The sequence below is a fragment of the Aspergillus puulaauensis genome, chromosome 1 (assembly GCF_016861865.1).
Source record: "Aspergillus puulaauensis MK2 DNA, chromosome 1, nearly complete sequence".
Taxonomy (NCBI): domain Eukaryota; kingdom Fungi; phylum Ascomycota; class Eurotiomycetes; order Eurotiales; family Aspergillaceae; genus Aspergillus; species Aspergillus puulaauensis.
Genome location: NC_054857.1, coordinates 2,503,690 through 2,519,579, shown reverse-complemented (window position 1 = coordinate 2,519,579; position 15,890 = coordinate 2,503,690). Strand labels below are relative to the sequence as shown.

At 49.1% G+C, this 15,890-nt stretch overlaps 10 protein-coding genes across 10 annotated transcripts; 9 read left to right on the top strand and 1 right to left on the bottom strand.

Annotated features, from left to right (window-relative positions):
* Nucleotides 1-182: 182 nt before the first annotated feature.
* On the top strand, nucleotides 183-982 carry APUU_10985A (uncharacterized protein; the record flags this gene model as incomplete). Its single annotated transcript, XM_041706873.1, has 3 exons — nucleotides 183-470; nucleotides 563-826; nucleotides 857-982. 3 exons carry the CDS (start codon nucleotides 183-185, stop codon nucleotides 980-982), a joined length of 678 nt encoding a protein of 225 aa, XP_041550351.1.
* Nucleotides 983-1,333: 351 nt separating this feature from the next.
* APUU_10984S (cold-shock protein) lies at nucleotides 1,334-1,647 on the bottom strand (the record flags this gene model as incomplete). The annotated part of the gene is made up of 2 exons (XM_041706862.1): nucleotides 1,334-1,551; nucleotides 1,599-1,647. The coding sequence occupies 2 exons, from the start codon at nucleotides 1,645-1,647 to the stop codon at nucleotides 1,334-1,336; spliced, it is 267 nt and encodes an 88-aa protein (XP_041550350.1).
* A 479-nt stretch (nucleotides 1,648-2,126) lies between these two features.
* On the top strand, nucleotides 2,127-2,462 carry APUU_10983A (uncharacterized protein; the record flags this gene model as incomplete). The annotated part of the gene is made up of 1 exon (XM_041706851.1): nucleotides 2,127-2,462. The coding sequence occupies one exon, from the start codon at nucleotides 2,127-2,129 to the stop codon at nucleotides 2,460-2,462; it is 336 nt and encodes a 111-aa protein (XP_041550349.1).
* Nucleotides 2,463-3,140: 678 nt separating this feature from the next.
* Nucleotides 3,141-3,413, top strand: APUU_10982A (uncharacterized protein; the record flags this gene model as incomplete). Its single annotated transcript, XM_041706840.1, has 1 exon — nucleotides 3,141-3,413. One exon carries the CDS (start codon nucleotides 3,141-3,143, stop codon nucleotides 3,411-3,413), a length of 273 nt encoding a protein of 90 aa, XP_041550348.1.
* A 2,267-nt stretch (nucleotides 3,414-5,680) lies between these two features.
* On the top strand, nucleotides 5,681-6,721 carry APUU_10981A (uncharacterized protein; the record flags this gene model as incomplete). Its single annotated transcript, XM_041706829.1, has 1 exon — nucleotides 5,681-6,721. The coding sequence occupies one exon, from the start codon at nucleotides 5,681-5,683 to the stop codon at nucleotides 6,719-6,721; it is 1,041 nt and encodes a 346-aa protein (XP_041550347.1).
* Nucleotides 6,722-7,502: 781 nt separating this feature from the next.
* Nucleotides 7,503-8,858, top strand: APUU_10980A (uncharacterized protein; the record flags this gene model as incomplete). Its single annotated transcript, XM_041706818.1, has 1 exon — nucleotides 7,503-8,858. The coding sequence occupies one exon, from the start codon at nucleotides 7,503-7,505 to the stop codon at nucleotides 8,856-8,858; it is 1,356 nt and encodes a 451-aa protein (XP_041550346.1).
* A 414-nt stretch (nucleotides 8,859-9,272) lies between these two features.
* APUU_10979A (uncharacterized protein) lies at nucleotides 9,273-10,839 on the top strand (the record flags this gene model as incomplete). Its single annotated transcript, XM_041706806.1, has 2 exons — nucleotides 9,273-9,291; nucleotides 9,338-10,839. 2 exons carry the CDS (start codon nucleotides 9,273-9,275, stop codon nucleotides 10,837-10,839), a joined length of 1,521 nt encoding a protein of 506 aa, XP_041550345.1.
* A 480-nt stretch (nucleotides 10,840-11,319) lies between these two features.
* APUU_10978A (uncharacterized protein) lies at nucleotides 11,320-12,072 on the top strand (the record flags this gene model as incomplete). Its single annotated transcript, XM_041706795.1, has 3 exons — nucleotides 11,320-11,464; nucleotides 11,523-11,654; nucleotides 11,711-12,072. The coding sequence occupies 3 exons, from the start codon at nucleotides 11,320-11,322 to the stop codon at nucleotides 12,070-12,072; spliced, it is 639 nt and encodes a 212-aa protein (XP_041550344.1).
* A 281-nt stretch (nucleotides 12,073-12,353) lies between these two features.
* On the top strand, nucleotides 12,354-13,920 carry APUU_10977A (uncharacterized protein; the record flags this gene model as incomplete). Its single annotated transcript, XM_041706784.1, has 3 exons — nucleotides 12,354-12,463; nucleotides 12,518-13,741; nucleotides 13,803-13,920. 3 exons carry the CDS (start codon nucleotides 12,354-12,356, stop codon nucleotides 13,918-13,920), a joined length of 1,452 nt encoding a protein of 483 aa, XP_041550343.1.
* A 717-nt stretch (nucleotides 13,921-14,637) lies between these two features.
* Nucleotides 14,638-15,585, top strand: APUU_10976A (uncharacterized protein; the record flags this gene model as incomplete). The annotated part of the gene is made up of 4 exons (XM_041706773.1): nucleotides 14,638-14,775; nucleotides 14,823-14,858; nucleotides 14,914-15,092; nucleotides 15,132-15,585. The coding sequence occupies 4 exons, from the start codon at nucleotides 14,638-14,640 to the stop codon at nucleotides 15,583-15,585; spliced, it is 807 nt and encodes a 268-aa protein (XP_041550342.1).
* Between the last annotated feature and the right edge of the window lie 305 nt (nucleotides 15,586-15,890).

The window sequence follows — 15,890 nt, the reverse complement described above, 5'->3', positions numbered from 1 at the left end:
CGTGCGCTGAGCGAGGACCGGTAAATGGGCATGTGCTTCTGCTTCTGTTTCTGGAGACTGGCTTTTTCTTAATAGATGGAGTGCTCCCGGTAAAAATAAAAAAAATAAAGCTTCGCGCTTGTGTTATTGATCTCCTCCCGCCCTCTCTCTAAAACTAATCTATATAGCCTGGACATCTCCAAATGCCACACATAACCCTATCTCTGCTGCTATTCGGCGCTTTAATCTCAGCACAATCCCACAGACTCATCCCCGGATTCCCAACCGAGGCGGGATATACAGGCGAACTGGTCCCGCGCCGCCTCTTCGACAACTTCAGCGAGTGCACGGCGAGCGATACCTGCAGCGAGTGCTTCGGGCTGGGCTATGTCCTCTGCGACGATGCGGGGTGCTTCAACCCGGATGATGGCGAGCAGTGCTGTAAGGGCGGGGGGATGTGTGTCGGGCGTGATGATTCGTGTTGCGAGGATGTATGTCTGCTCTACTTACCCTATCCATACGGTTACGGTTTATTGTATATGATACTACGTAGGTCAGTAGTGTTAACAGAATACGTCTACAGGGCGCCGGCAAAGCAGGCAAAGACGGGGTCGTCTCAACCTCCTCCTCTTCCGACGACGACGATGATGATGATGATGATGATGACAACTCAGATGCCCTCTTCTGCGACGCAACCATGACAGGCGAGGAGTGCTGCTCGCAAGGCGGAAAGGACATCCACTGGTGCTCTGGGGAATTCCCAGCAAACCAATGCTACGATGCAACGGAGACGACGTGCTGCGAGGATGGGCATGTTTGCGCGGGAGAGGATTGCTGTGATATTGTGGTACGTATATCCGTTACTTCTAAGAACCAGGTCCCATTCTGGTATAAAGGCTCTAATGAATTACCGGTAGGATTCGAAGCCGACGACGCCGTGGGCTTCTGGGACGGCGAAGACTTCGAGTTCGAACCCAAGTTCGACGGGTACTTCTGGACCTGAAGAGAATGAGACGGGCTCTTCGACTGTGCCGAGTCCGAGCCCGACTGATGCAGCAGAAAAGTTGGCAGTTCGAGGGACAGTGGCGCTCATTGGGGCGCTTGCGGTGGGGGTCTTGGTGCTGTAGATACGATTATCTTATAGTTATCTTATCGTGCTACGCCCGAGAAATTATCGAGATAAGCTAAAAGTCTACAAGATTAAAAAAGAAAAGAATTTGAAGAATACTGTAGTTCTTCTGATTGTAGTAAAGTAGAGCGGTAGAAGTAGAGTAAGAGTGGTATCAAAAATCGTTATATAAAGTCATTCGCTCAGTCGGTTCGGTTCGTAACTTGTATTTCGTTTTCTTTTTCTTTACTCCTCCAGCTGGACATGGTCGGCCATGAGGAGGATGGGGCCCTGGATGGCCTCGTAGGAGACCTTCATGCCCTCCTTGAGCGAGGAGTCGGCGTCGGCTATTGACTGATGGCGCAGGATGAGCTCGCCGCCGAAATCTGAGGTGATGAAGCCGAAGCCCTGCTGGTCGTTGTACCACTTGACGGTTCCGTACTGGCGGTTGGACATGGTGCGTGCTGGGGAAGTTAGTATGTCAAGAGTATAGAGATAGAAGGGAACATACATTGAGAGAAAGGGGTCTTGGTGAGAACGGGAAGAGTGGCAGTAGACATGATAAAGGGTAGAGTTTCTGAGTTTGGTGATTGACTGTAACGGTATTGAGTAACGAGGCACGAGGGTCTTTATAGTCCGGAGAATGCGGAGGACTCTGTTCCTGACAGCGGTGATATCATCCGGTTCTTTCCTTATCCCGTGGCAAGCTCCTACTTCTCCCGACTTGCCTGCTTCGGGAAGGCGATTCCTCAGTCTAGACCGAGTCGGTCATGGTTCATCTCCAATGTTCTGAGCTTTTGACTGGTGCCAGAACCCCGCGGGTTTCACAGCGCTGCAGTAGTGGGGTGGATTGTGCGCTTGCTGGCCGGATATTGGCTGGCGGTTCCGATGTTGGACGCTGTGACGCCACGATCGACTGATTTTCCCGAGGGAAGTCCGAGTCGCTGACAGCCCATCCCTCACGAGCATTGAAGGATCGATAAGATAGGCATTGTCTGTGGCTTCCGAACACGAGCGCGCGATTGTTGATAGAGGATGGATGATATACAGTGGACACCGATTGGTGGTGGTAGATGGGTTGAATGCCGCTCGGGAAGTCATCTTATCTTCACATTCACATTCACATCTCGGGCCACCGGAGTCATCGAAAACGAAAAATGACGCGACTGATGCAGTCCCTCAAATGCCGTCGAATTTGCATCCAATTTCCAATCCGCGGGGTCTGCATCTCTTGGCCCCCCAATACGGAAATTCACGCGTCGCCACTGCATCTGCCCATTCTCTTGCAATCACTGCCGAGTTACTTCCGGCTAGGTTTTGGTCGTTGAAAGAAGGAGATTTCAATGGTCTTTGTGTGACAATGACCAGGGAATAGTAGCTCGACTTCCTTCGACTGGTCTGACCACCACTTGATTGCTCTACTCTGTAAGGCTACTAAGCATCGGCTGGTGTTTACAGGACAGACGAAAACGGTGATCTCCATTCCCCGCATTCTCGTGGGGATTGACAAATGACGCAGTAATGTTGTTGGAGGCACATCATTATGGAGCATTGCACCATGCACAACAGGCCCGGCTAGGTGCAAAGATGCGATTTACCGGCCCGGAAGAAATCATCAACTTGACTTCCCCGCTTTGGAGTGAATACTTCATGCCAATCCTGGTGCTGATCCTAGAGCCTGCTTTCTCACGAATGCCTTGTCAATCAGGTCAGACAAATGGACCTCAAGTCCGAAACTGATTTACAGACACTCCCTGTAAGTTGATTCAACAAGCGAGCAAGCTCTGGTTAGCCAATTGCGGATAAAAGAGACTAGGAATCGTAATTATAATCCCTACACAAGTGAGCTTTGTTGGTCGCAAAGACAGCTGGAGCGATTGTCCCAAGGCGAAAAGAACGATCCAAACCAAAACCCTCCGGGAATTCTTTGTCCAGCATGGACATAAAACCGCCTCTTCCCTCACCAGTTGGAGTCAGCTATCGTCACCCATTTCCACCAATTGCTCACTACTAAAAGAAGCTTTATACATTTGCATCCACAGCTACAGCAGTTATGAGTGCGTCGCCCATTGCTCGCTCCTTGTTCGTGGACAAGATGGACTACTCCATTCTCTTGTTACAGGTGACCAAGAAGCTATACCACGCCCAAACCGAGGATGAGAACTGTGTTCTTAATTCTCATGAAGCGGAGTTCGTATTAAACCACCTTCCCTGGGAGACTAACGAGGGTGTGAAAATGTTGAATGGAGAAGGAGAACAGAGTGAAGAACAGGAGCAAGGATCTGCTGATGAGCAAGCACCCGCTGGTGCTGGTGAGTCAGTGTAGTTTTGGGAGAATCATATAGTGTCTAGTATCAAGGTGGTAGGCTGCTTATTATTGTTTTATTCACACTTCTATCCCATGTCCAATTCTATTCTCTGACCTCTTAGCTTGGTTTTAATCATTACCTGATTCCATTATCTACTTATTTCTTGTCTTTATGTATTTGTGCATTGCATTTGGTTGGTCATTCCCCTGCCACTATGTATTGTCCTTTCAATATCCCCTCTTTATATTTGATCCTTATTTCGTTCCCTCGGTCTATGACATATTGTTTCATGCCTTATTCCCTTATTTCCTGTTGCCTTGATCATTGTCAAGCCTGTTCAGATACTTGTCTACTAACAAAGAAAATAAAACTTAACCTACAATGAGCCCCTTAATGCCCTGTAATGCAAAAATACCAGAAACCTTGCGCCAGCACTTCAAAATCTAACAACAGGATACCGTAAAAAACACGGAAGGTACAAATTTACAAAACCATAGAATCCGTCCATACAATAAAACAACAAAGCGTGGTGTAGAGGCGTAGAACCAACAAAGCCCTTAAAGATTCGATATGTCGGATACGCCTCAGCCACTTTGCCGCAAATAAGCGGCTAACTGGTCCAAACTATCCCGGCCTAAGTATGGCACTTCCAGTTGTGATACAAAGACTCGCCGTCATTGGCTGGAAAGCAGAATTATCATGGGACGTCCTTTTCGCTTGAGCCCTGAAGGTAAACCTGATTTATTTCCAGACAGATATGCTATCGTATATCTGATGGCTAATGGAGAGTGCACTCGTCAGCAAGTAGAGGCTGATCAGGGACTGGAGATTAGGAACATCTAGTTCCAAGAAAGAAGAGAGCAGAGCATATTCAACCACAGAGGACAATGTGGAGCACTAGACAATTAGTTAAGTAAAAAGGAATTGACCCCTAGGTAGCGACAGGGTAAGCAGGTGACGGATTCTGAGTATACTATCATTGATAGGGGCTTAAGAGACTACAGATACGTTCCTGCATACACAGCTAGCAATGCCTGGAAGATAAGTACCAACGAAAAGACACAAACGCGGATTAACTTCAGCAGAGCACGGAAGACCTGCCCAGTTTGAATCTCCATGATGTTCATGTTTCAATAACCATGGGTAGGGTGTTTCCTCCAAGGCAATCAGGAGGTTATTCAGGGGTAATAACGCAACAGCGGAGCGGCCCGGATGCCAAGGATTCCATTCTATACTTCGTCTTCCGTTACTGACCATTGCATGCTGGATTTAAATGAGTAATACAGAAAGAGAAAGAATAGAACTAAACGAAATACGTAAAATTCAGGTTGAAATGTGGAAAAAGTTCTGTTTGGAATTATTATTGGTGGCTTAGAACGGAAGATGAAAAAGGGGACATGTCTCACTTAGCAACAAACACGAATGCGTAATTCCCAAGATCAAAAATACAGACAAGTACAGTTGGGAGACGTTGAAAACTGTGGAAAACGTGCCTTGGTGTCTGAGGAGTTGGTATTTTGCGCTTAGAGAGCTACAAATATCGCGAGAATGTAGATACAGAGACGGAGAGTGCTCGTAACTAGACAACGCAGTTTCAACCCGAAGTCACCTATCAAGCAGAGTTTAACACGTTGAATACCCAGCGAGGCATTAACTCCCAGTCAGGATTATGGTGATATAGCCAAGCGCAGGAACCACCCACTTTAGCAGATTCTGGACGTCCAACTTCGCATACGGCTTTTAAAGGCTGGTTGGGGCCAGCTAATATTAGTTTGAAGTACTCCAGTACATGTAAACCAGTGTTTCTTTCTTTCTTGTATTTGTAATGATGACCCAGCCTTTAGTGATGCTGCACTACACGCGGAAATATCTGAGGCATAATGCTGAGATGAGAATCTTCGTACTGGCCACCTTTTGGTGGGTGAGTTAGGGCTTGATTTCCGCCGCCTCTCAAGTACTACAGGTGTAGTCGCACTCTCAAAATTTGGACGACCTTATATTACAATTTCCAAGTAATATCGAGACATATCTTGGATTATGGTCGCAGAAGAGAAATAGTGGGTTATCTGAGAAGGCCGCTTGTTGCCCCTCCACACGGCCTTCTTTATCATATCTAGACACAACGTGAAGTATACCGATACGGCACCTTAAAGTATAGGGAGAGGGGGCAAACGGTAAGCGAATAGGTGTTTCTTTGTATGGATAGACATAAAAGCGTCCACGGATTCTATTCTGTCCTTTTTCCTCAACTGTGTCTTATCATCAGTCATATTTGACATTCAAGATGGCTAAGACGCAACCTCACGAAGAACCGCAAGCCCGAAGGGATAACCTCTCCGAAGCCCCCATATCCCCGAAACTGACATCAGCTGAGCCTCCGGAAACTCCAAGCTCCCAGATCTCATATTCTCTTATATCCAACACCCGCAGTGACGCGCCCTTTCAACCGAACATCCCTCCTTCCCGCAGCTCGGACAGCACTTTTGGCCATTCTGACCGGTCCACCCTCTCTGAGAATGACGACGAGAACATGGCCAGCCAACATTCTGATTTACACCACCCTACCGACGACAATAAGCCCCGGACATCTATTGAGGGTACCACCTCTTCCAGCTCCTGTGATGAAAGCAACAACAGCGTGCCCCATAAGGATTCCCCCTCTTCCAGCCCTACGCTATCCTATATGGCTACTATAGCTGAGATGGTGAAAAGAATTGACGTTTCCCAAGACAGTAAAAAGTATCGCAAATCCAGCCCCGATGAGCTTCATCCTAGCCTCGATGAGCTCCGTGTCAGCCTCACGTTATCCGATATGGCTGCCATAGCCGAGATGGTGAAAAGGATTGACGTTTCACAAGAACGTTGCGACTGTCACAAACCGAACCCCCATGAGCTTCGTGCTGTAATAAAACTGATTCAAATGTTGAGGCACCATCAGTTCCTGGCCGTCATAGGAGACTTCGCCGGTAGGGTCTTTGACTGTATCAGATTGGCGGCAAAACAGCTCCGGATAGGAATCCTGCAAACCCGAGCCGCAAAGGTAATCGAAACGCTCGCCGAAGAACGTGAGCAACAGCTTTCCGACGGCCAGAAGTCTATCGAAGAAGATATACGGAGATGTATCCACCACGTGAATACGGAAATCGATAATCACAGGGCAACGTTGGACCTGGAGTTTGTTGAATTCGCTATGAAGCTGTACGAGGCCAGAAACGAAACGTTTCATTCGGGAGTTGGTGACGTTACGAAGGAGAAGCTAGAAGAGACTATCAAGAACCAAATTGCGAAAAATGAAGAGGATACGAGGCGAATATCAGACACCTGAGGAGGAGGCACAGGAGAAGACACAGCAACAGAAGACGCCATATCAATTACCTGAGGATTACGATGTGTCCATGTTGGAGAGAACCATGCAGTTTTACCTGTACAGTTATCCCTGGTTCAGCACAAAAAAGAAACAGGGCGAGGGGGGCGATGGGCAAAAAAAGGATAAGGAAAAGAAGGATGAAGAGGATATGTCTGGGCGTTAGACTACGCTGGTGATCTATACCCAGCAGGCAAGAAAGCAGTGAGGGTGAAGATTGATTTTCTTGTCAGGCGTTCACACCAAAGGGATCTAGATAGGCCAGAAGATAGAATGTATTGAGCTCCATACTTGGTTTTGAGCAGCAGATGATTCACCATGAGTGCTTCAGACCATACTAAGAATTCTTAGTCCATGATGACCATTTACCTGGCAAGCTGGTTGTAGGTCATGACAACAGAGAAGGTGCCTTGACTATTCTTTCAGCAGTAACTTAGAGATATCCGCATTAGCTAGCGAGATGATAGTGACGTCAGACGGAGTTTCAGGTCTTATCATATTTGAAATGGCCTTTGGTTGTTTCACAGCCACTTATTGTGATAGAACATCTTCGTCCAGGGCCAGGTTCATGGTGCCCTTTGTTTTAAATTTGAAAGAGACAATGGCATGGGTATCAAATAAATAAAGATAGATAACTAAAATAAAGATAGAAAAAGTCTTGCAAATACAAAAAGTCGTGGTATAAATTCGTGGGAGTCTCCTGGTTATTTCAATCATATCGGTTAACTGCAAGATATACAGAATGTCCGACAAGAAGCGAGCAGGCGTGGGCCCATACCGCAGAGACCCTGCCATTGTCCCAATGCTTTATGGCGAGGGCTTTGGGTGGTACTATGCACCTGATGGAAAGCGCTATTACGGGTGCGGCAAAATCACTGAGGTGGGAGATTGCCATGATAGTCGATACATCTATTGTCATGTAAGGCCCAAGTTCAACAGAGACGATGGCATATATGCCTTTTTTGACCCCGCTACTGGGGAGAGTATGCCAAAGAATTGCCTGCCTGGTAGCCTAAATCCTGAATATTGTAGGATTTGGTATCTATTGAAGGACCGTTGCCTGCCGGTCTTTAATGGCGCCCCGGAAGTTGGTGAACATTCCCCCGGATTACATCAAATGGCTAATGGGACGACGTATAAGGGGATTGGAAGGACTGTATTCCCTAAACGAGCAGGCGTGACATGGCTCTCGATTGTGGAGCCCATACCTGGTGAGACTGAAGGTTGTTACCAATTCTTTGGCTGTAGAGGGAGGAATGATATGCCCGAGTGGGCGTTCCCCCGTGGTCCGTATCCTGGATTCGAAAAGACCAGGAAGGAAACAGAGAGGCTCCCGGATGAACAGGTCCGCGCCTCATTTGGATATCTGGGTATTTCATATATGCCCAATTTGGGAGATGAGGCAATTGGGTCGTATGTTGCGCCTGATGGACAGTGGTATGTCGGCAAAGGGAAAATTGTTGCTCTTGGGTGGAATCCCTTTGCGCTGGGCTGTAATAGCTATATCTATGTCGAACCTATACCAGGCAAACATGGCGGCGAGTATGACTTTGCGTTACTTTACACCAACGAGCGGATGGCCAATTTTGCGGACAGTCCACGCCCCGGCGAGGGACAGCTCCCAAGCCAAGAGAAGGAAACTGACAGTAGTATGCCTGGCTGGCCTCCATGGAACCGCTGGCGTGATTTCCCCCGGATCGAGCGTATTCCTGCGCTCGGCGAGGAATACCCTGGACGGTATCTGCCACCTACTGCACCCAGGCGGGAGTTCTATCTCGGGGTAGGCAAGGTTGTCAAGACGGGGACCACTGAACATGGTCGTATCTTTGTCCAAGTGGAGCCGATAGAGGGCAAAGAAGATGGCAATTACCGGTTTTTTGACCCCTTTACCGGGAAGGATATGCCTGAAGTGTATCTACCGTGGGCGCCTGGCAACCGGATAAGGTTGAGGTCCAAGAAAGACAAGGAGGATGTTGAGATTCGTCTTTGGTTCTTCACGCGCGAGTTGACGTCTGCGACTGCAGATGTTGCAGACAGTACATGCGAAAGTGATGGCACTTCGACACTCGGCAGTTTCAGTATGTCTGATAGTGAATAACGAGGGGTTGACTATTCTAATCCATAATAAAACAAAAGTTAGAAACAGCGAATAAAGAAATATTGACATAGATCCACCGAGTTGTGGTACCCTTTGTAGCTATTCTCTTTGATGCTATTTTGACCCTAAATCCGGTCATTATTCTCTGTACCTTCAGTGGAGAAATCCATGTGGTTAATCGCCCAGGTTCAGCTGTATAAGAACAAAGCACAGCCCCGTCGGCTTCAACTTGTCCCAAATAGGAAATGCTTGCGGCCCCCCTGCATCGGATGCTGATTCCTCCGAACCACAACCAAAGTATTTCATGACTGGCTGGAGCTATCAGATCCACCTTTGCAATCGGCCGGATCCTGATCCTGATCCCATTGCTATATAGGCAGCCTCGCCTGCTGCCTCATGTAAACCCACGTCAAAATGTTCATGAGATTTGCCAGTTAGTAGCTCGTCGTTTGCATGGTACGGTACTGACCAGGGAGCAGGCCCCAATGAACGCCGCACAATTAGCCGCGAAGACTTAGGGTTCTACAATGCCCTTGTCATCGGCGCAACCTACGAATGCGCCGGTCAAGATAGCGACGTCAGCTCCGCAGACTGCTTCATTCAGCCCTTGAAACACTGCATCTTCGAACACCCATACCTGGGCGTGACAATCAAAGACAAACACACCGAAAAGCCATTCTTCGAAGCAGTGTCGAGCATCGACCTGAATAACCACATCTCAATCATCCACAACAACCACGACGCCTGGAAGCAGAACGGCCATGGCAATATCGACGCCTGGAAGCAAGACAGCCAAGACAATGCCTCCGAGACAAAAGCCATAGAGAGATTCCTCCTCCCAGTCCTCGACCGTCCCTGGCCAGCCGATATCCCCCCCTGGCGCATCGTCGTCCTCCCACTCGCCCCTGGAAAAAGCCCTAAAACAGCCCGTTGCTTCATCGCCTTCTCCTTCTCCCACGCCCTGGGCGACGGCATGTCAGGCCTCGCCTTCCACCGCTCATTCCTGAACGCGTGGAACAATCCACCCACCAAGGACGAGAAACCATCTTTCATAGTAACATCACCAACAACAACAACAACCCTCCCACCCCCATTCGACACCCCCTCCCGCCTCCCCATCTCCTGGTCCTTCCTCCTCGCCCCACTCCTCGCAGCATGCCTCCCCAAATTCCTAAACGACCTTCTCGGCCTGCGCGCATCAACAAGCACCCTAAACCCCGGGAGCTGGACAGGGCCGCCTATGTTCTTCGACCCGGAAACCCGCGAAAGCAGTAGACTGCACCTGCTTGAGATTGAGGAGCCGCTTGTCCAGAATGCGCTGCGGGTATCGAGAGCCCGGGGGTCGAAACTCACGGCTACAATGCACCAGATGATTGTGCGTGCGCTGAGTAGGGTTATCCCGGATGGAGATGGAGAGGGCAGGATTACGGATTTCGTTTCTGGGACCGCGATTGATATGCGTGGTTCGATTGGTGTGCCGGGGTATACGTGGGGGTTGTATGTTAATGGAACCCATGATATCCATCCGCGTATACAATTTGATGGAGAGGTGCAGAAGCAGTCGACATTCTCGGATGAGACGTGGGAAGCTGCAAGTTTGATGACGAAGAGTCTAGCGGAGTCCGCAACCAGGCTTCAAGACCAGGCTATTGGGTTGCTGAGGTATGCACCGAGTATTCGCGGGTGGACGGCGAAGAAGATGGGCGAGCGGAGGGACTGTTCGTACCGGGTGAGCAACTTACTGGCCTTTGATGGAGGGGCAGAGGGGAGGAGCAGGATTAGCAAGGTTATCTTTGCAACACCGGCGGATGCTACGGGGTCACCGCTGGCGTTTGATATTGTGAGCTTGAAAGGGGGGAGTTTGGTTTGTTCTGTTGGGTGGCAGGCTGGGGCTTTGGGGGTGCCGCTTGAGGAAGAGGGTCAGCTTGTTGAGGAGATTTGTTCGTCGATTAGGGCTGACTTTGAGGGATTGAGAGTGTGATTCTTATACTGAGTTGAGGGATTTCGTTTCTATCAGTTAGGGCTGTGACCCTCTTCACAGGGTATTGACATATAAGTATTTAATCATCCAAAGTACTCAATCGCATGGACCGTACTAATTATGCATTGATTTATAATATGAAATTGTAGCATTATCTGACCAGAGATAATCTCGAAAGCCAGAGAACCATATATACTAGGTTACCGGCTTAGACTGCTCGACATCGAGGCACGGCAAGACAGACACGGGATTCCACATAGAAGCCTAATAGGCCATTGCAAGGTGAACCTTGAAGTCCCAATGAGAAGTTGTCTTGGCGGTCAAAAATGAAGCCATATTCGGACAATCCAAGAGAAGGCGTCCGTATTCATATCTTGGCCGTTGACAAGGCTGAAAACGCCCCGAGGAGCTGCCCTATAAAGAGCAGCCAGGCCTGCTTTGATTTCAATTTAATGCCTCTACGACACGCAATATCTCACAATGAAGGATCTCATCTACGCTTACCTCGCTCTCTTCGCACTACCTGCTCTAGCCCAACAAGCATCCGAGACAATCACCCCGGCACCATCTGCAACCCCCTCGACCGCGGGCATCATTTTGTCCCTCCAGCGGAGAAATCATCACCGTAGGCAAGCCGTACACTGTCCGCTGGACCCCTCCACCCCCTCAAGCAGGCCCTCTAGCCATCGAGCTATTCGGAAACGTCGGCGGCATCTACCCGCTCCTCCCAAACACAACGACATGCGATGGATGGTTGATAAACACAAAATGCGACAAGCTCGATGTAGATATATCCAGCGGATCCACCAGTTACGGTACGTATGGACTTTAGCAAAATTACTAGGATAAGCTGGCCTGCTAATAGGAGTAGTGTGGAATCTCTCGAAACCGTTTGACGCCTTCAGGCTTCTATATGAAGAACTGCCATTCCGGATTGCTGTTTACGAGGATAATATTTCGCGTGGGGGTTTGCCTAGTACTGATGCGCCGTGGTATCTGAGTGCGTCGTTTACTCTTGCGAGGGAGACAAGTACAACGACCACGGCCACTTCTACGTCCACCTCTACAGCAACAACTACTTCAACTTCAACAGAAGGACCTGGGGCAACCGATGGCGCAGGTTCTGGGACGGACGATAGTGCTACCCCGACTGGTGCTGCTGTGCTTCTTAGTCCTCAGATATGGAATATGATGACTATACTCAGCGCGTGGACCTTCTTGTTCAGTTGCTGATTTCGACGTTTTAAGCTCAGATCGTTCTCTATTTATATGTAGTAATCGTATTACGAACGAGCCATTTAAACTTTGACGTACTATTCCTAAAGAATTGTCAATTTATCTGTGGAGATATGGCATAATTTGGTTTACTACTCCAAATCCTTTGAACAGACCGCGACTAGACGGCTGAATGGTATGACTGCAGCGGCACTATTATTGCGTGATAGCCCGAGCAAGATATTTAAGATAATTGTACCCTGATAGACAGGGAATAATCCTATACCCTAGTATTAACAATGTCGGAAAAACCCGAATTCATACTAGACACCTCCCAGGTTGCAGAGGGAGACCGTAATATGGACACAAAAACACTACGGAGGAAACTCTTGTGGAAGCTCGACACCAGGTAAGCTAAACAACTAAACAAGATAGAAACGATAGCAGTTATCTAACCGTTCAGGATACTCCCCCCACTGGCCCTTCTCTACCTCGCAAACTTCGTCGACCGATCCAATGTCGGCAATGCGAAGATCCTGGGCCTTGAAGAGGACCTCAGTCTAGCAAACCACCAATACGCAAATGCCCTCGCCGTCTTCTTCGTCTTCTACGTCGTCTCAGAGCTCCCGTCAAACCTCATTCTCAGACGAATGACGCCTAAATTCTGGCTTCCATTCTTGGTATTCCTCACAGGCATCATCGTGATGTGCATTGGCTTCGTCAAGACATACGCCCAGTTCATCGTTGTGCGCGCCTTGCTCGGAACAGCAGAGGGAGGGTTATATCCCGGCTCGCTGCTCTTCCTGTCTACAATCTACACGCGCGAAGAACTGGCGCTGCGCGTGGGGATATTCTACTCCAGCGCGTCACTATCCGGTGCCTTCGGGGGCCTTCTCGCGCGAGGCCTTTCGGCGATCCCAACGACGTCGATTGTATACGGGAGCTGGCGGTGGATTTTCATCGTCGAGGGGATCATCACCTGTGTTATTGCGACGGGGGCGTACTTCCTCCTGCCGAATTCCGTGGAGACGGCGTCGTTCTTGACGGCTGAAGAACGGGCGTTTGCTCAGGAGCGGTTGAAGGCGTCGCATCAGTCCCCCTCCTCGGACCAAGAGCAGGATCAGGACCATGAACGGTTTCGCTGGTCTGAAGTCCGCCGGGGGATTCTTTCATTGCAGCTGCTTCTCACAGGGACCGTGTACTTCTCCATCTGCTGCGCGCTGTTCTCCTTCAGCCTGTTCCTGCCATCAATCATCCAATCCCTGGGCTATACCGCAAACGAGGCACAGCTGTTGTCCGTCCCTCCCTACGCCGTGGCATCGATAGTAGGCGTGGTCGTATCATTCATATCAGATAGGCTGCGCGTCCGAGGAATCCTCATCCTAGTCTCCCTCCCGCTCGCAATCATCGGATACGTCCTGATCGCGCGCGTCTCCAGCGACGTGACAAAATACGGGCTTACGTTTCTAATGGCCTCGGGGATCTACGGGTCCGTTCCGCCGCTGTTGGTCTGGATACTGAATAATTCTGCGGGCCACTATAAGCGGGCCACGGCCGGCGCGATGCAAGTATGCATGGCGAACTGTGGCGGGATTGTTGCGGCGTTTCTGTATCCGAATGCTGAGAAGCCGGGTTATGTCAAAAGCCATACGATTATTCTGGGGGTTCTTTGCTATTCGTGGATTTGGTGAGTTGTCTATCTACCTGCCTATTAACGTCCATTTGTGCTGAGCTGATTGTGTATGCAGCGTTCTTCTCAATGTAGTGCATGTGTGGAAGATTAACAAGGACAAGAAGGATGGGCAGTACGATCGGTATATTGGATATGGGGATGACCGAGAGCCGTCCTTCCGACTGGTGCTCTGAAAGGGACTTCAAGGTGGTGAGTTAGGGCTGAACGTACTTAATAGTATTCACTGGCAGTCATCTCAATCTCCCGATGCGGAAGGCGCGAGATGTTTGGGTTGCTCTTTCCCAATATGAGAGACCATTGCACCTTCCTTTTCGGGGAATGTAATATTCCAGTTGCGCAAGGAAGGTGCGATGAGCGGATTGATGCTGGACGTGCCTTCCTTTGTAAAACCTGTACTGCTACAGCAAACTATATAATTAATATTATGAATTTGCATAAATAATGCAGAATCCATAGTGCCGTTTGTGTGCAAACAACTTGGAATGTGAAAGCGTCCATATTTCACAACAACAAACAGGCTAGACACTGGCAACAAAGGAAACAAAGAACTACTGCATAAAACTTCCTAATGCTCCAGAGTACAATCATACTTTACTTTGTACAAAGAACGGGAAACGAGTGTTTGTTCCAGTATAAAGCACAAACGGACGGCGGAAGTACTGCGTTTGATAAGTATCACCATACAGAACAAGGCTTCTTTCAACACGATACCATATCACACAGGTTGAAAGGCTGAGACAAGACTATATTTCTTGTCTATTCAAGGTGAAGCCAGCTGAACAATAAGTAAGCTGAGAGGACAGAGATAAGTAAGGCATGTTTCCACAGGACGGGCCCATTCCAGGGCCAACGAAATTCTGGGCGTATCATCCAGTTTGCCAACTGTGACAATGAGTCCATCAGAGGAGTGGAAAGGCCGTTATGCGGCATCTCAGGTTGCCCGCATCTTCGGCAGCTACGGCGTCGACAATGCCTGCTTTGGCCCAGGGGCTCTTCGTCTAGTTGGACGGCCTGCGGGGGAGTTTCGAGTACGCCAGTCTTATACTTCCTAGATATATAGCTAATTTCTCAATAGGACCTTGAGTTTGTGATTCCCGATGAGCAGCTAGTTGTAGGTGACACCACCATTCATAAACGGCAACTCTGTAGCTAACATAGTGATATAGGATGCAATGTGGGCCCTAGACGAGGGAGGATTTATCATCTGCAACGATGCCTTCTGCAAGCGTCGGCGTGTTGACCGACGAGCAACTAAACCAGGTAATCCAGAAACCGACATCAACGATAAGTCTCGATACCCGTCCATCGCCTGCGCCCATTTCCACACAGACAATCTATACCAAGAGTACGGGATCTCGACAATCTCACTGCTAACCCAATCCAGTACCCTGTGGTGGCTCTCTAATTTGAACATCGGCCGCTACATAACAGTTTCAAGCGACCCCGACCTCCCGCCTCACGTTCCAGGCGGCTGCACCGGTCCCTGGTCGTCGGAGCTATATCCTGTAAAAATACTCAGACCCTCAGCATTTACCGAAGCGGTCATACTGCTAGCTGCCTGGGGCTATGATTCCATCGAAGGCCAGGACAGTCGGTACTGGCGGATGATCCGGTGTCTGATGGATAACGGGAACAATGACCCTACAGACGTTGAGAAGCAACTGGCGAAGCCATTCCAGTATTTCTGGGAGAACCTGCATGCGGTTCCCAATTGGGAGCCGGTGCGTTTGTCGCTCAGGACCCTGCGGACGGATGAGATTGTGACGAAGGGCGTCTTGCCTCCGCGTCAGTGCGCGCCGGGGTTCCCTAAAGGTGTGAAAAGGGCGTCGCCGTCTTGATTCTTGTTTTGAAGATATACGGTATGTTGGAACTAGTTCGTTGGGGTTGGTATAATTGTGTATTTGTTTCTTTAACACCCTTTCGTATCCACTGTAGTGGATATACCTAGTCGGTAGCAGGGTAGTAAGCCGAAAAATACAGATACCTATCGCCAAAATGAATACCTCCATTCGACTTTCGAGTCCAGACTGTCCTCTACATTGGTAGCACGGGGACTTTAAGACCCCAATATTGATCGGCTGGAGCATAGAGATGTTGAATCACTACCCCTGTTACATACTTCTAGATACAGTCTTCCACACAA